The following is a 17,005-nucleotide window of genomic DNA, read 5'->3' on the forward strand; positions in this document are numbered from 1 at the left end:
TCAATATTTTTTGATGGATTTGAGTGGTGAAATCATTTACAAAATCATTTACAAATAATTTGGAAATTGACTCTAAAGTGAGCTTCGTGAAAATGGAGTTTTGGTACGTTATACATTATTGAAATAGGCTTGTCCCACATAGAAAAGATAAGAGAACTTATGTGTATATATAAGTTTGAAGTTCGAGATTTTAGTTTGGGCCCTTAGGGTGCCTAGTTTTTATAAGGTGGAAGTTATAGACAAATGGGCTTGGACTCAAATTATCACACACCCACACAACCGAGCTCTAGCATAGGTGTGAGTTGTGGATCAGATCAATTCATATTATATTTTTGGACAAAATTCATTTTAGGACAAAATTCATTTTAATTTTTTAAGTCTTTTGCTCGAAATTCAAATTAATTTCATTTGAGTCAAAATTTTGAATTTAAATTTGAATTATGTCTCTTTCTTCCAATCAGTGTTTTTCTGACCAACTACGATTTGCAATCACATCTTTTCGACCAACTCCGAACAGCCACCAAAGAGGCTACAAATAGCCTCTCTATTCCTACAATTTCTTCATCCAATTTTTGAATTCTTTCCTTCTTCTATGCTCTCTTCTACTTCTACATTTTCTACATAAATTAGAGTTTAGGATTTGCTGAGAGAGAGAGAGAGAGTTTCAACACTGATTTGGTTTGTCAGACTTTAAATTGTAGTGTTGCAGTGTTAGTCATTGCATTTTGAAAAACTGAGGCCAATCAAAACTCAAAGTATTAGAGCGAGAGTGAAATCTATTTAAAGAGATTCTATCCACTACAAGCCTTGACTTCCAATTTTTGCATTATGGAAGAATTCTGCTAAAGCTCTGGAAGATTTAATTTATAGATTTTAATTTATAAAAGTATTTTTTAAAATTTTATTTTCACTGCAGGAAAATTATTTTTAGCGGCGTTTCAGAAACGCCGCTATAGGCTTCAAAAACACTGTCATAAGTTGTAGCAACGTTTAATATTTGTGTCGTTAATACGGCCGCCGTAATAACTTTACAACATTTTAAAAACGTCGCGAAAAAAACTAAGTGGCATTTTAAAAAACATCACGAAAAATTTGGCGTCCGCTTTCTTTCCATCACAAAATAACTTATGACATCATGATGACGTCATTTAGTAGCTTTTTTTCTGGAAGCTAGCATAACACAGCCAAAGAATGATGCCGTCATTTAGTGGCTTTTTTTTAAAAACGCTACTTTTTTTTTATTTTTTATAACAGACTATTAACCAAAGAATTTAACTAATTTCTCCACAAAAAAAAAAAAAAGAGAATTTAGTGGCAGCTTGAGAATTTAACTAAAAACACAAATGGCTCAAATTTACATATCCATATGCCAACCATGTATTAAGCTAATCACATTTTTTATATATCCAATATAATTGTACATTTCATGAGATTTGTACTGCACAAAATATATGTACTCTTCAATCCAAAAAAAAAATTAAAAAAAAACCACCAAATATATGTCAGTGCAAGGTAACATTAAATCCAAATTGCCACCCAAAACATAATCCAATCACAACATTTGAAGAACTAACTTCCAATTCTTTCTTTTCCACATGCTTCTCAGTCTTTTCAGATGACTGTTTTGAGCCATGACCTGGTTTCATCCTCAGGGGTATATTTGGAATGATTTAAATAAATGCACTTTTTGATTTTTTACGAAAAAACGTAAAATATGAATTGAGTTTGAAGTGATGTGATAGAGAGATGATGTGATTTAAATAAGATGATATGACTTAAATAGGATAGTGACTTTTTGACTTTTTAAAATTATACCAAACTAGGCCTCAGTGAAATTCCCAAATAGTACCTACAAAAGTGGGAGAAAAGTTACATATATCTCACCTTAAAAATCTACATATAGAGAAGATAAAAAAACTATAAAATGCAATCTGGTATGAGGAAGGTGTGAGGAAGATGAAGAGGAGAGAGAAGATGAAGAGAAGCCTCATATTAGGTTCAGAGGCAGCCATTAATGGAAGATTTGTTGAACTCAGAAGGTGGTGATTTTAAAGAATTCAACTGAGCTGCCACAGACACAGAGGAAGAGAGTCTTTGGATGCTTTTGATATGGGAATGGCATTGGGTTTAATTTCTTTTTTAAAATTGCTTTTGGTTTATGATTGTGTATTGATTGTGGATTCATCTTTAGCTTTATCAAGAAAAGCAAAAGCAGAGTTTATGCATAAAGATGCATCTTTAGCTTTATCAAGTTGACCACAGCACAGCCATCCAAGCCAACATTTTCACTTATAAGTTTAAAAAAAAATCAGTTCCAAAACATAAGACAATAACTTGATGTTTTTGCTTAAAAAGAATGTCAATCAATGTGAAGAAGAAAATGAGACATGGTGTTACAAAACCATAATATGATTAAAGGCTGAGTATTATAGGATAACAGGAATAATATTATAGAGAAAACATACTTATGAAAAGATTTCTGAATTTCACATTGACTTGCATTCCGTTCAACCCCAAGAACCTGAAACAACTTAGTCACAAGGAATTAAGCAATTAGTGCCCCCCCCCCCCCCCCCAACGCGAAAAAAAAAAAAAAAAAACCCAAGGGAAAGAACCTCCATTTATCAGCCATTTTAACGAAACACACAATATTAAATCCCTACTTAGACAACGTAGATTATTCATTGTAAAACAAAGACTTCACTTCAACTTTTGAGCAATCAATTCAAGTATGAGATAGAGATGATTTCATCAACCACACTGACATTCCCAGCACCACAGTAAAGATTACTAAACAAAATCTAAGATACCCATTCTGGGACAACTTGGCTGAATACAAGCCAAAGGTTTACTTCAAGTTTTTACATTTTAGTCTATCTGAAAATCTCAAGAATCATGGCACTCATGTAAAACCATTAAGTCCAGTTATTCCAGTAGCACACTGTTCATCACTCGATATCAAATTACTCAGATACAATCTCTATTGGAGGCATCACCGTAACATGCATATCACTATCAATTCAAAAACCTAAAAAATTGATGACTCAAAATGTGCACATCTTCTTCAAATAGCAATTTTAAAATTGAACTTTTCGACCAAGAAACATATGACTGAACTATCAGTTGAACGGAGACAAAAATGGCATGCTTTGAATGATACCTTGTGCAAATGAATCATTGGAAGTTTTTTGTTCTTCAACCATAAACTGGATATGTTTAGTAACTTCCTTTTCTCATTTTTTACATCAAAACAATTCTTACAATGATATGTAAGATTGAACATGGTGCTGTGAAACATGTAGAGTCTATGCTAAATGGAAAATGAAGCTACTACAAGTAAGATGTAAACACAAGTTACTTTTAGAAATACCTCATCCAAAAGAAATTCTCGAAAAAAGTTCCCCTTCTCCGACAATAGAAATGCCAAGGCTGCTCTTGTTTGGATTGGCTGCCCTGATTGAGATGATGAACTAAATGGAAATGGAAATACGGGGACATTGCTTCCTTGAATTTGCAGAATACCAAGCTCAGTCATATCCCCGTTCAGATCCTCACCACCTCCACTTTTGGCTGCAGTTATGAAATTCTCAAAGGCTTGCATAACATCTATGAATCTTTCAGCATCAAAAACTCTAGATTTTCCATATATTGCGTAGCGTAAAGCACTCCTTAGAAGTGGTGATTCATCAGTCAGGAGCCTCTGACATTACAATCAAAATATATAAATAAAATGAAAAGAAATAAGAAATGGTATAATAAACTTCAATCTAGACCAATATTCAGCAAAAACATAGGAACAATATATTACATCAAAAATGTTAGTGAAATAAAATAGTAATGCACAATTGGTTATTGAACAAGGCAAAGTGCATACAGTATTTTTTATGAACAAATGCATCCCATGGTTCAAGTCTCATAACAAAAACACTCTAACAAACTATATCAGCTACCAATTACCAGCCCAGATTGGCACTAAAAATGACATATTAGGTATTTGTTTTAAGGGTAGCTGATCTGGAGATTTATATATGAACCTCAAAAATGATTACACAATGAACATCATAACCATTGAGGATGATGAAATTTTTTTAAATAACTTTTTTGTGAAAAATTTTCCCCTCAAATATTAGCCAGGTTGATTAGATGATGCAGTCGGAAAAAATTAGCTACCCCATATAATAACTTCAAATTTTGTTCATTTTGGATTCCTTATGTTTGTTGAAATTTGATTATATCCACTGAAAGAACACAACTCTCTTTAAGACATCTTAAAGGCTGCCACATAAAACTTTCAATTCAAATAAATATATCCACTACACAATTTGAAACACATATACTTGATATCTGAGGTAGCTAAATCAAGAGAATTAACCAATAAAGAAATAATCAAATTTTAGTAACTAAGAAGAGTCAAAAAAGTGTTTTCAGAATATTGATTTCAAGCATACTGATTTAAATCCAAATTGAAGCCATGAATCTAAATGGCACAAACTTTACCATAAATTACCATAAGGATTAACATAAATAAAACCACATTCTTCCACCAATCTATCAAACTGGAAAACAACATTCAGTTGCACTTGCAATGTTACAGAATAGTAGTACATCAGAAAAAATGACCAAATGGATAAAGAAGATAAAACCAAATAAAACGCACGACATTGAAGCATGTGCTAAGCATTCCAGCCAAGATGAGGATGCTCTCCCGTAATTCCCTGGGGTCAAGGGAAAAGAGGAAAAGAGGACAATAAATCAAAGGTCAAAAGTGTATAAACCAAGAAAAACCACCAAGAAAGAAAGAAACTCAAGATACAAAAGTGCACTGTCATAATTAGCTGCAACAAAATCAAATGTGATTTTGTGAGTTATAATGCCTACAAAAAATAATAATTTGAATTAAGCAATGGTCCAAGAAGGTAATGGATTATCAACCATCTGCTCACACTAAAGCATAAAAATAATGGCCCATCATATTCTTTTGGAATTTATATTTTCCTATTTAGGAGAATGAAGCAATTTTCAGTAGCACCAACAACAACTTACTCTTAAATAACTTCTAAAAAGAAAAGTCAGTCATAGATCAATTTCTTTGCTGGGGGGATATTTTGGCAGACATGAAGGATCACAGGCAAGTGGTTTTGTGGTAAAATATTGTTATAGAAAAATTCAATCAAAAACTCTCAGAAAAATCATACGACAATGAAAAAGAATTAATATGAAACAAGTATTCAAACATTTCAGAGTTTAGTAGTGTCAAGATAATAAAGAAATCACCTTCCACTAAACATAAGACATTATCATAGAATAAATCCATTTTGGATGACGTAAAATGACAACTGAAGGTAAACACAGAAAAAAATAAAGGGGGAAATTCGTAGGACAAGGGTCGGAAGTCCAGAGACGGTATAATTTTTCATTCCTTTATAAACTTCTCAATTTTTATGTGTATTTACATTATTATAATTATAATTGTTATTATTTTCCTTTTTGTGTGTGTGATAGGCTCTGCATTCCCTTTATCCCAAAAATATATATATATATTCAAGAAATTCAAAAAAATGGGAACTTATGAAAGAGAAACTCTCAAGCTACCTAGACCATATAATGGTAGCTTGAGAACACATTTACATGTTAAGGATAGTTGAATTGCCTTCATTGCATAATTGTATAATTTTGTGAACACATGCATATTTGCAAATGGGGATTACATAAAAGGAACATCAAGCCGGTTGTAAATAGGCTTTCCTTATGCTTCCGTTTGATTCAGTAGATTGGGGAAATAAATTCCAAGAAAAAGCCAGATTTTGGTTTGATTGTTTTTCTCCCAGTTAATGTTTGTTTCAATGGAATGAAGTTGAATGGAATGATCATTTCATCAAATTGTCCATTCCTATGTTTGGTTTACTAAAAAATATGAAAAATACATTATAAATGGAATCGTCATTCACCATTGTAAGAGAATGATCATTCTACAAGAGAGCCTAAGGAATAATCATTCCATCCCATTCCAATCAACCGAACAGAGCATAAGTTCCAAAAATTTAACAAGGTAAAAAATTCCAGGAAAGCAAAAAAATATCAGAAAACATCCCAGGTTTTGACCCCAAAGCTGTTTTACCTAAAAAGAATTTTGGTCAAATGTTTAACAAGGAAAGTCTCTCTCTCTCTCTCTCTCTCTCTCTCTCTCTCAAAAGACCCAAAACAAACACCCATTGAACCCTCTGTACTTTTTCTTACGGGTTGTTTGAATGAATGATCACTGATGAATAACAGTTACGGATATTGAATAATGATAAATATAATTATCAAAGTTTTCTTTAATTTTTTTTTTTCCTTTTCCTTATGTTCTTTTCTGTTTTAAATACTCCCGCACAATATTAAACCCACCCACAAATAATGGAAGTACTGTTCTTCGTGTTACATGTGATCTTTATTCATTTGTTCTATGTTATATAGACAACATTTTACACTTTGTGCTTATCCAAACAACAAACACAAAGAATGACCATCATCGAGTTTTGTGGAGTCATCCAAGGATGCCTCACGCTCAAGGCTTTTATCTATGATCTTTTGTCCTTTGTTTTGTCGGTCATATTTGACTTTATTTTTGTATCTACTGCATTTTCCTCCATTGAGCTTGTTATGCAATGACTCGTACTTGTGAATGACTCCAGGACATATATGTTATCTATGTGTTTGCATACGGATGTAAGTTATTAACGTATGAATATTCTATTTACTTCATATATGCACTATTCATTGGACAAAATTTGTTAGTCTGCTTCCGCTTCTGGCCCCATTACTAATTAAATATTTTGTTAATTCCAATTTTGTGGCTGGATAATCTGGGATTACTGGCCGGTCTTGGCTTAAACCTTTAGGAGCGGGTTTGGATCGTGACATGTCATGTCCTATATTTTTTTAAAATTACTGTGTTGGCATATCCGTGTCGTGTCCTTGCTATATTGTGTGTTCGTGTTTGTGCTTCTTAGTTAATTAGTATTAAGGTTGTGGTCGTTGTGTTAGGGTTGTCACCTAAGAAGGATGGATATGGATACAAGCACGGTGATTTCAAAACAAATGGGGACACTGACACGGCAGGGACATGGTAATAACAAAAAAAAATCATATATTTTTATTTGCTTTGTAGATTAATATTACATCCACAAACAATCAAAATTAACAAAATTAACACTAATTCAATATTTAAAATAAATAAATAAACATCACTTTTAAGTTAAACACTTATTTTTTATATCTTTTTTTATGAATGATCTAATAAGTATTTAATCTAAGCAAAAAGTAATAAATATCCAACATCCATCAAAAGCACTAAAATAAAATAAAAATAAAAAACTAGTTGGTGTGTTCCTAAAGTGTCATTGGCGTGTCCCCAACATGTCCCTTGAAAAAAAATAAGTAAATAAAGGGACACGTCACATGACGTGTCCCATACATGTCCGCACCGTGCCCCTGTGTCCAAAAACCCCTACGACACTTGTTTTGAAGTATCGGTGATTCATAGGTTGTTACTCTTATCTTCTCTTTCCTTGCAGTGTTTTTTGTCGTAGTGTCCATATTCGTGCTTCTTAGCTTATTCCTATTCCTTTTCCTTTTCTCCCCGTTTCTACCCACTCTCTGTTCTACCTATCAAAGCCCCAAATGCGTTCCATAACCCCAACCTGCCATAAATTCACAGGCTACAGGTACACTATACAATGTCTCCTCGTTCTCTCTTGGATAATTTTTCCTTTCCTAGCAAGACATGAAAGGGGCTTACAATTTGGTATTGTTTAAATGATAAAAATCCAATAAAGAATGTTAATAATTATTAGAATTCTGATAACTGAGATATTCCTAACCAAGAAAAATCAAAATAAAATTAATAAATAGGTTTTTAAGTTTTAGCTCATTTGGCTCACACAATTCAAAAGCAAATGACAATCAATCTTTTATGCAAGTACTAAGAATGAATGACTATCCTACCCAAGACTCTTTAAATGAGCAACGGTCAAAGAATTGTACATTCCCAACAAAACATAAATCAATTGAGAAGATCATAGAAGTGAAAAGATTCCCCCAAAAATCAACCAATCTAAACATTTATTTCCTTTTGGCTAAATGAAAAAATTGCAGCATACAACAGTGTCAAAGGTAGAAAGAAAGGAGAAAAAAGAAAAAGGAAACAAGAGGTTACAAGTTGGTAGTTAATCATTTGAGACAAAATAAATATTAATGTGATGGGAAAGACCTACCATATGGTGTGTCCATTCTACATTTCCATTGCATATCTTCTGCCCATTTGGTCCTCCTTCCATATGTTCTGGATGAATTACTACATGGAAGATCATAAGACCTGAACTATGAAACAAGTACTTGGTATAAACTTGATGATAAGTTACGTGTGAATGAGCACAGAAAATAATTTTTTTTTTTTTTTTTTTATCAGCAACAAAAATAGAATTTATAAATGAAGAAATTCAGATATATGAAATAGCAAAGCAATTGACATATGCAAACGGTAACCATATGGACGTAATTTTTAGAAGGAATTCACCTACTTGTGGTGTAGGCATAGAACTCAGTTACTGCTGCAGGCCCGTAGATCGCTTGTTGATCTAAAAGCTTAAGCAGTTAAGAGCTGACATATCATCAGTAAGCAACTGGTTAGAGTATATCTGCACACAAATCATTACCCAAAATGCACTCATCAGTAATTCCAAAACAATTGGTTACTCCGATACTTCTTCTTGAGATAGGTTGAGATCAGCTCCTTATAAGTCCAGTTCTTCCTCTTAAACTCCAAAAATGCCTCTGAGCTTGAGTGAAAGTCTCCTTTTCCCAAAACCTCAAAAACAAATGGATCCGTAAATACCTGTGGAGACGCATGTACATTCATTTTACTTAAAGCAAAGTCCAAATTCATTCCCAGTCTTTTGTCCAAGTAAGCATCAACAATGCAACCGTAAGTCACAAGATCAGGGACAACTTGTTCATGCTTCATATGTTCAAGGCTTAAATGGAGATCCCAAAACAAAGACATTTTTGAAAAAGCTAGAGCTCGAATGTTAAATGTTGTAAGATCAGGATGGAATCCGGCTTCCACCATTCTCAAAAATTCTCTCTGCAAGGTTTTCATTTTGAAATTCGCAGCATATGATAGAAGCAGAAGATTCCACAGAAGATTTCCCACGTTTCTCCTACCAAGACCCACATCCCTCAGAAACTCACCTAATCTATAAAATTTCTTTTCCTTTATGTAAGCAAATGACATTGCCCTTATTCCGTCTTTTTCTATGAGAATTCTAGACCTTTTAAGACGGCCATAAGCAGCTTCAATCTCAGTCAGAGAACCAAACAAGCTGTAATATATGATATAAGCATTTCCAATGGCAGAATCTACTGAGAAACCCCTTGAACCCATCTCTCTGAGTGTATTTTCCATCAGCTCAAGCTGTCCTTGCTTTCCAAAGCAAGAGAGAGCCACTACATAAATCTCAGGTAGCAAGTTAGAGTCTCTCAAACTTGCTTGATGCAGAATTCTGGTCACATCATCAAAACGTTCCATCCTACCATAGGCTTCAATGAGTTTTGAAATTATATGAATATTAGACCTAAAAGAACTGTTTAAAACTTCATCCCCAATTGCCTGTGCTTCATGGAAAAGACCATTATCAGCATAGCAAAGCATCAGAGCTGACAAGGCAGGGTTGTCAAGTGGAAGACTTCCAGAATTGATCTCAAGTAAAATCTCCTGAGCAACATGAGGTAAGTTTTTTCTTCTTAAGGTTTGAACCAATGCAACCAAATCCACATTAATGTTGTGATCGACACTTAGTTCCCGCTTCCAGTGTATCTATCTCAAGCACACAAGAAAAGGAGAAGGATCATTATGTGTGTGTGTGTGTGTGTGTGTGTGTGTGTGTGTGTGAGAGAGAGAGAGAGAGAGAAGCTAATTATAGTTGATGCCCATCACGAAAAGTTTACAAATTAGCATAACAGAGACAACATGAAAATACCATCAGCATTGGGCCCACCCCAGTAAAATGAATGACTGAATTTTCATTTCATACATCAAGATAAAATATGAAAGTTCTATAAGAACACATTTAGATGAGACGGTAAACATAAAACAATTTTCCATAGATCAATGGTTATCTAATTAACCAATTAGAAAGAAAAAGGGTAGACAGTTAGGCTATCCTGGAAGACTGAAACTAGAAAAATGGCTTCATTCAAATTGGACATAGCATAATAGTATTGAGTGAGAGTGCTACAGTGTAACAGTGCAAGCTGAAAAATCAGGTGCTCTGTTTTTGTTTTTGGTTTCGTTTTTTTCTTTTTCTTTTTATAAAGATGCAAGATATCAGTAGAGCTCTCCTTTAAACTGCATGAAGAAAATCTGATCACGGCTATTTCTTGACAGAATCCTAACACAGAAAAAGCAGCAGATGTTTACGATTCTATATATGTGGAACAAGAATCTAATGGCCCCAGGTTTTGCAAGGAAGTCTGTATTTGGAATGCAAGGACATCACTAGGAAGGATTCCCATTAGCCGTTTTGAAATGAAACGGAATTCTTCTCCTCCAAATGTTAACGTTCATTTAAAAGACAAAAGCGGAGGACCTCCCCCTCTCCAGAAAAGAATGCATTTATGATCAAAGCAAATCTTGGAAGCAAAGCACCAAACTCTCCTTCAATCAATTTTTGAAGGCCAATGGTTGTCAAATCGGAATACGAATCGTGCGTATCGTTTTCTATTTTTCTAAATCGCTTACCGTACCTTATCATGTATCATAAGATACTTCAACACCTTTAAAAATAGGTAGAAAAATACATATAATTATAAATAAAAAAATATATATCTTGTGAGAATGAAACACTAAACAATGTATAATTTTTTAAATTACATAAGCAAATTACCTTAAATTAAATATACACATATACATATTGTCTTCGCAAGGAATAAATTAATAACACAAGATACTTAATACCATACAATAGATATGTCAGAAAGGTCGAGAAATAAAATAAAAGAGTACTATGACATCTCAAAAATACTTTTTTTAATAAGTTAATGAAAAAAATTGACTATTAATTTACATAAAATAATTTGAATAATGTTTTTTCAAAATTGCTAAAGAAATTTAAGTATTTATGTAACATACGTATCACATTATGTATCGCGTATCCTATATCGCATCACATATTGTATATGTATCGTAAGATACATTTAATTTAAGATACGTATTGATGATAGCATTGAATTACCTCTAAAAAGTATTGAATCATAAGATACGTATCGTGAATCGTAAGATACTAACAACACTCATGACTCCAGAGCTTTTTGTCAAATGCCCTTCTTCAGATAAGATTACTTGCCACTATCCTAAACAAACTACAGGTGTTCTTGGTCAAATCAGCCTACTTAGCTGACCAGGCTAACAGGTTAACATTGACAACAGTCATTGTAGACACAAATTTTGAAATGTGCTAACAGTCATTCTTCACCATGTGGAAAAAGCTTTGGCACTTAAAAACCCATGAACATCATAAGATCTCCTATGCCAATTCTTACCAAGAGTTATTTCAACCAGATCAGTTTTTCTCATCAAGATTGGATATTGAAGAAGCCTGCTGCCCATTTTTTGGTTTTGAAGACAAAACTTCTGAACCCATTTTCTTCTTCTGCACTGCAATAAGATGATTTTTCTCCAAGTATTGGACAACACTATTAATTTCTCCTTAGAAATTGGACTTTTGGGTCTTAAAACCAAGACAATTATTCAAAGAAGACCCTGATATTAAATTTCATTTCCTATTATTCACTAGTCTGTTTGGATAAGATCTGAAAAAGTCACTACACATTGTAAGCACATTAAGACATCTCCAAAGGACATTAAATCAGATGTGCTGAAAGCGTATTCAGAATTCATGCTTCCCGCAAACTTCAATTTCAAGAAACCCTACTCCTCTCCTTCACTTACTTTCCTACCCCCAATTATGGTTTATCCCACCAGAAGGTCTGCGTAAGTTTAGTTTTGATAATTATTCAAATGGATGTCTGATCCAGATTCTGTAAAATGTTTGGCAGTTAAATTAGCAATGAAGGAAGCAGTTCATACTAACACAGCTGCAGCTTAAATTAAGGCGGACTTGCAATCATATTTGTTGACAGAAGCTAATCATCAGATTCCCCCTGACCAGCATATCTGTCCTATTTGTTGGAATTAGAATTTCATATCATTGTATTTATGGTAGTTTGTATAAAATCCGTAATTGAACAAATCACAGATTCAGTGCCTTGATTAGAATATTTCCTACTTTGTAATATTGATTCAATATATATACATAGTCTTGCCTCATTCAAAGGTAAGCCATTCCATTCTTTCCATTCAATTTGGTATCAGAGCCAAACCCTGGCGTCTCTCTCTCTCTCTCTCTGTCAGCAACTCCCACCCACCACCCGAAAGTTCTCACCTACCAGCCGACACACCTCCTTCTCCCTCACCCACCAGCCGACAGCCCCTCTTCTCTCTTCCTAGCCTCCCGACAGCCCTTCTTCCTCCTTCCTAGCCCCTCGGAAGTGCCCAGAAATTCCTGCCGAGGGTCTGTAATTGCTGACCAGACTCCTATGTGAGTGGGTATGGTTCGGTTCTCTCCCTAGGGTGATTTACACTCCTTTTTGACCCTTCCTAGGTGTTTGGTGCTTACTTTCTCGTTCTTTTTTGTGGTTGGGCTACCGGTTTGTTCAGTGGCACTTGTTGGATTACGTCGTTTTTTCCTGCTTCTTTGTTCGTCATCTGTTGCTGTGTGATATCTCGGATTTGTTCATCATACCATGACAGAGTCTCCTTCTGTTGTGTTACCAACTAAACCCGTTCCGGTTAGTTCATATGACAAAAATCAGTAACATACTGTAGTGATGAGAATATTTTGAAGGACTTGAACTTTCACAAAGATCAATCGACAAACCCACTGCACCAAAAATTCTTAATGAGACTAGTTTTCCCATAAATTCTATCTATTTTTTTTTTTTTTTGGTTATATAGAAAGAAAAACAGAGGCTATATTTTTAACTAAAAAATTTCATTTTTATAGTAGTGATATTGGGTTGGAAACTTGTTGTAAAGCTTTTCCAAAAGTAAGCCTCACCCCCCACAAATCATAAATCCTAAATCCACAACAATTAAACAACATAGATCTAAGAAAGGATACCTACCATAGATGTATTCTTTATGGACCACACATGAATAAATCTAAGGATAAACCTCAACTAAGGAACATACCTTACCTACGTCTGGATCTGGTGGTGGGAGGTTGTTTTCACCGGAATAAGACTGAATGGAGTGATCATCTGGTGGTGCCTTCTTCTTCTTGCTTGTAGCCATTGTCAAAAATTGGGATTTTTGTATGTTAGCTGCAGAGTGAAAGAACCCATATTTCAAAAATGAAAAAGAAAACCCACATTCAAAAGCAAATAAAAAAATAAACCAGATAGAAGACAAAGATTCAAATCCAGAATAAAAAACTTGATGAAAAAAAAAAAAAAAAAAAAATCAGACCATACCACGTTGCTGTCGAAACTTGGTGTAACGGAGCAAAAATTGACCACAACGGAGTATGGTATTCCTAGATGAAGCCCTCGGTAGTCTTGTGGAACCAGATTTGGGCATAGCAAAGGAAGAGAGAGATAGAGGAGAGTCGTTGGGAAAAGCTGTTGTTTAAGAAGGATTAGAGTTCTTCATATCACACAGCAAAGGAAAGTTAAGAGAAATAAAGACGGAGTGAGAGAAACGTGATTTGGTTCTATTTTTCAAAAATGTATTCCAAAACTTACAATAAAGAAGTTTAAAAACCAAAAATGTAATGTAAAACCGCAAGCAACCAGATTACATATTTCCCAATTAACTTCTCCAATCATGCACATACGCATACAAACTTACCCAACTATGATTACTCCTATATTAACTTGCTCTCTTTCTTTGACTCCACAACCACACTGACCATTAAACTGAGATTCTCTTCATACATAAATTTCCGAGTTTCTTCGTAAGTGGCCTGGCAGGCACTACGGCAGTGGGCTGCGACTTCAATTTGGAGGCAAAGCCCATGTTGAAATACACTCAGTAGAGAGTGAACAGGAGAGAGAAGAATAAAGTTATGAGAGTAGAGAAAATGTATTATTCGAGATGTTTTTTACAACTATATGAAGGGTATATATAGTACAATGGTGAGTGTTGTCCAAGAACACACAAAAGGAAAGAGAAATCAAATCCTATCACAATCATATCAAATCAAATCATACCTAAAGTAATTATGCTAGTAATGCTAGAATAGGTAGAAGTCAATCATGGTAAAAAAGGAAATGATAACTATTAACAGGTAACAGCCCAAATGGCAGTGCATATAGCAACTGTGGTTGAAATCATAGAGAAGATGCCACTATATTCAAATGCCAATTGACAGTGAAACTACAATAAAATCAAACATTATCTTCTATTTGAATCATGAACATGAATCACCCAAATAAAATCAAAGACTGATGCTTAAAGATAGATCCAATCTTCTCCAGAGCGATCTTTAACTCAACCCATTTGAGTCAATTACCATTTAACCAACTACATCACACATAAATTGAATAAACTAAACTAGTTTAGTCCTAACTAGTTGGGGGTGGTCGGCTATATCAATTTGCCTTCTCTATTCGGCTTTATGAAAGCAAACCATATCATCAGTTAAAAAACAGCATCATGCATAACGACACACCTCAAATCAAATTAAGATCAGCAATATCTCAGAACTACCCATCACTGTTATAAATCACATTTTTATGTACTGACATATAACTTAGGGCAACTATCAATAAGGCTTAATAGTTGGATTTAATTCTCAAAAAGTCCTATTGAAAATAAGTCCTAATAAAATCGTCGCTAAAAATAATTTTTTGTGACGATTTTTTGCATGTCACTAAAAATTAATAATTAGTAACTTTTTTGTCATGATTTTTATAAATTATCACTAAAATTTACAATTAGTAACGTTTTTCTGTGACAAATTTTTCAAACTATTGCTAAAAATTAAAAATTAGTGACTTTTTGTGACAGATTTTTTTAACTGTCGCTAAAACTTATAATTAGTTAGCTTCTATGATAATTAATTAAAAAAATCTCTAATCTTTAATTTTCAGTGACGTCTAAATTTTTTTATACCAAGTCTCCAACTTAATGAACACAACCTATACACACAAATGTATCTAACATGGGAATAAATAAAAGGAAAAAAGCAAAACCTTCTCCTTTGAGCTTGTTCCAGGATGATTCGAGGCCATTGTTAGGTGGCCAAACATTTCTGCCTTGGAGTTGAGCAAGCCCCATATCTCTCTCTGCCAAACAAACAAATCATATACCCAGATAAATAGATTATATATATATATATACAAAATGGTATAAAGAAATTGAAATTTACGGGAAAGATTGAAATGGGTCTAATTAATTGAAGTAAAGTGTGTTGTTGGAGTTACGGTGAAGGAATTTCTGGAAGAGAAGGCAACGGAGAGAGTTGAGGCTGCCCAGGAAGAGCTAATTGGAAGAGGAGAGGGTTTTGTGGATTGGAAGTGAAGAAGAGGAAGAAGAAGAAGAATTAAGAGAGAAACGGCGGGAAGTGAGGGTTGAGAAAGGGATGGTGGTGGCTTCCATGGTGAAGAAGACTAGTCTCTCTCTCTCTCTCTCTCGCTTGTTTTCTCTGTCTAGAAATATCATCCGACTGGTTCCGCTATGTAGCTCGAAAAGGAGCCCCCCGAAAGTAATAAAGGTAGTTTTGTAGTGTTTGCCCAGTCGCACAACACAGAGATTGACACCACGCGTTTGCAAAGAAAGAAATAGAAGAAGAGAGAGGAGAGAGAGAGAGAGAGAGGAACTAGCCGACGAAGAAGAACTGAGAGCGACCGGCTCTGACCACCGACGACCAGCGGAATACTCACTGTGCTGTTCGCCGTCCGTCAATCTCTGCCGAGAGAGAGAGAGGAACTAGTCGACGAAGAAGAAGAGTGACCTAGCGGGACTGAGAGCGACCGGCCCTGACCACCGACGACCACCGAAATACTCCCTGTGCTGTTCGCCGTCCGTTAATCTCTGTGTAAGATCCTGTCATGTTCGCCGTCCGTTAATCTCTGTGTAAGATCCTGTCAATGACATTAAGATACTGAGTGTTGGGTTACCGCTTGTGGTGTGCATATATATATACTAGCGGTGTGCAAATCGTTTAGATTTATAATATGAATTTGATATTAACTTTTCTAATAATATACATGTAAATTATATGAATAATTATGTATAATAAAAAATACAATATTAACATATTTGATAAATAAAATATATGTACATTAAAATATATACATATCTTTTAAAAAATGTAATATTTACTAATCTTAACTAAAAAAAATTATACAATAAAAATTCATATAAAATCTAAATTTAGTAACATGAGACCGGAGATCCTGCAAATTTTGTAAAATATATATATATATATATATATATAAGATATATGTAAAAATTAGTTTGTTAATAATATACATTGATTAAATTAAAATTTTACGTTTTTAAAGTGAGCTATAATTATACATATGCATATTTTAACTAATAGAGTACAATAATAACATTGGTTTTATAATTGGCTTATTCGGTATAAAGACACACAAAAGGTAATTATTTTATTAATTTTTGATAAACAAAATTAAAAATTTACATATTGGCATAGATTGACATAGTTCATATCAAATGTCACGTTCAATAATCTCTTCAAATTATTTCGATGCAATTTTTGCCATAGATCTATGACAACATTAAATTATAAAAAAATAAGATGGAATTGACAAAAAATGAAGTACATAACTTCTGTTATACATACAAACCTAGAAGTAGATTACCTTGTAATAACGTTGCACATATATTTGTAAGCTTTCAATTTTTGTATCATTCGTTGCCTATAAAACTAAGAAAAAA

General features: G+C 33.9%; 1 protein-coding gene across 29 annotated transcripts; it reads right to left on the reverse strand.

The window, feature by feature from the left end:
- Window positions 1–1,353: 1,353 nt before the first annotated feature.
- Window positions 1,354–16,278, reverse strand: LOC114312631 (pentatricopeptide repeat-containing protein At3g42630-like). Of its 29 annotated transcripts, none has more exons than XM_082891954.1 (10): window positions 15,985–16,278; window positions 15,295–15,387; window positions 13,573–13,719; window positions 13,292–13,422; window positions 8,562–9,856; window positions 8,256–8,356; window positions 4,661–4,715; window positions 3,371–3,700; window positions 2,466–2,521; window positions 1,354–1,849 (listed from the first exon to the last, which is right to left on the reverse strand). In XM_082891954.1, the coding sequence occupies exons 2-5, from the start codon at window positions 15,377–15,379 to the stop codon at window positions 8,711–8,713; spliced, it is 1,509 nt and encodes a 502-aa protein (XP_082748080.1). In that variant the 5' UTR covers window positions 15,380–15,387; window positions 15,985–16,278; the 3' UTR covers window positions 1,354–1,849; window positions 2,466–2,521; window positions 3,371–3,700; window positions 4,661–4,715; window positions 8,256–8,356; window positions 8,562–8,710. The 29 variants fall into 29 exon arrangements, with proteins under 29 accessions (XP_082748080.1, XP_082748078.1, XP_082748076.1 ...); XM_082891952.1 differs by having other exon boundaries at window positions 15,526–16,258; XM_082891950.1 differs by having other exon boundaries at window positions 4,658–4,715; window positions 15,526–16,258.
- Between the last annotated feature and the right edge of the window lie 727 nt (window positions 16,279–17,005).

The sequence above is a fragment of the Camellia sinensis genome, chromosome 10 (assembly GCF_055761805.1).
Source record: "Camellia sinensis isolate YWXY chromosome 10, ASM5576180v1, whole genome shotgun sequence".
NCBI classification, from domain to species: domain Eukaryota; kingdom Viridiplantae; phylum Streptophyta; class Magnoliopsida; order Ericales; family Theaceae; genus Camellia; species Camellia sinensis.

Coding starts and splice junctions, on each gene's coding strand:
- LOC114312631 (XM_082891954.1), bottom strand. CDS start 15,379: ATGGGGCTTGCTCAACTCCAAGGCAGAAATGTTTGGCCACCTAACAAT. Junction 13,423..13,572: donor CAAGTTTCGACAGCAACGTG/GTATGGTCTGAT, acceptor TTCACTCTGCAG/CTAACATACAAAAATCCCAA. Junction 9,857..13,291: donor CAGATCCAGACGTAGGTAAG/GTATGTTCCTTA, acceptor TGCTTGAGATAG/ATACACTGGAAGCGGGAACT.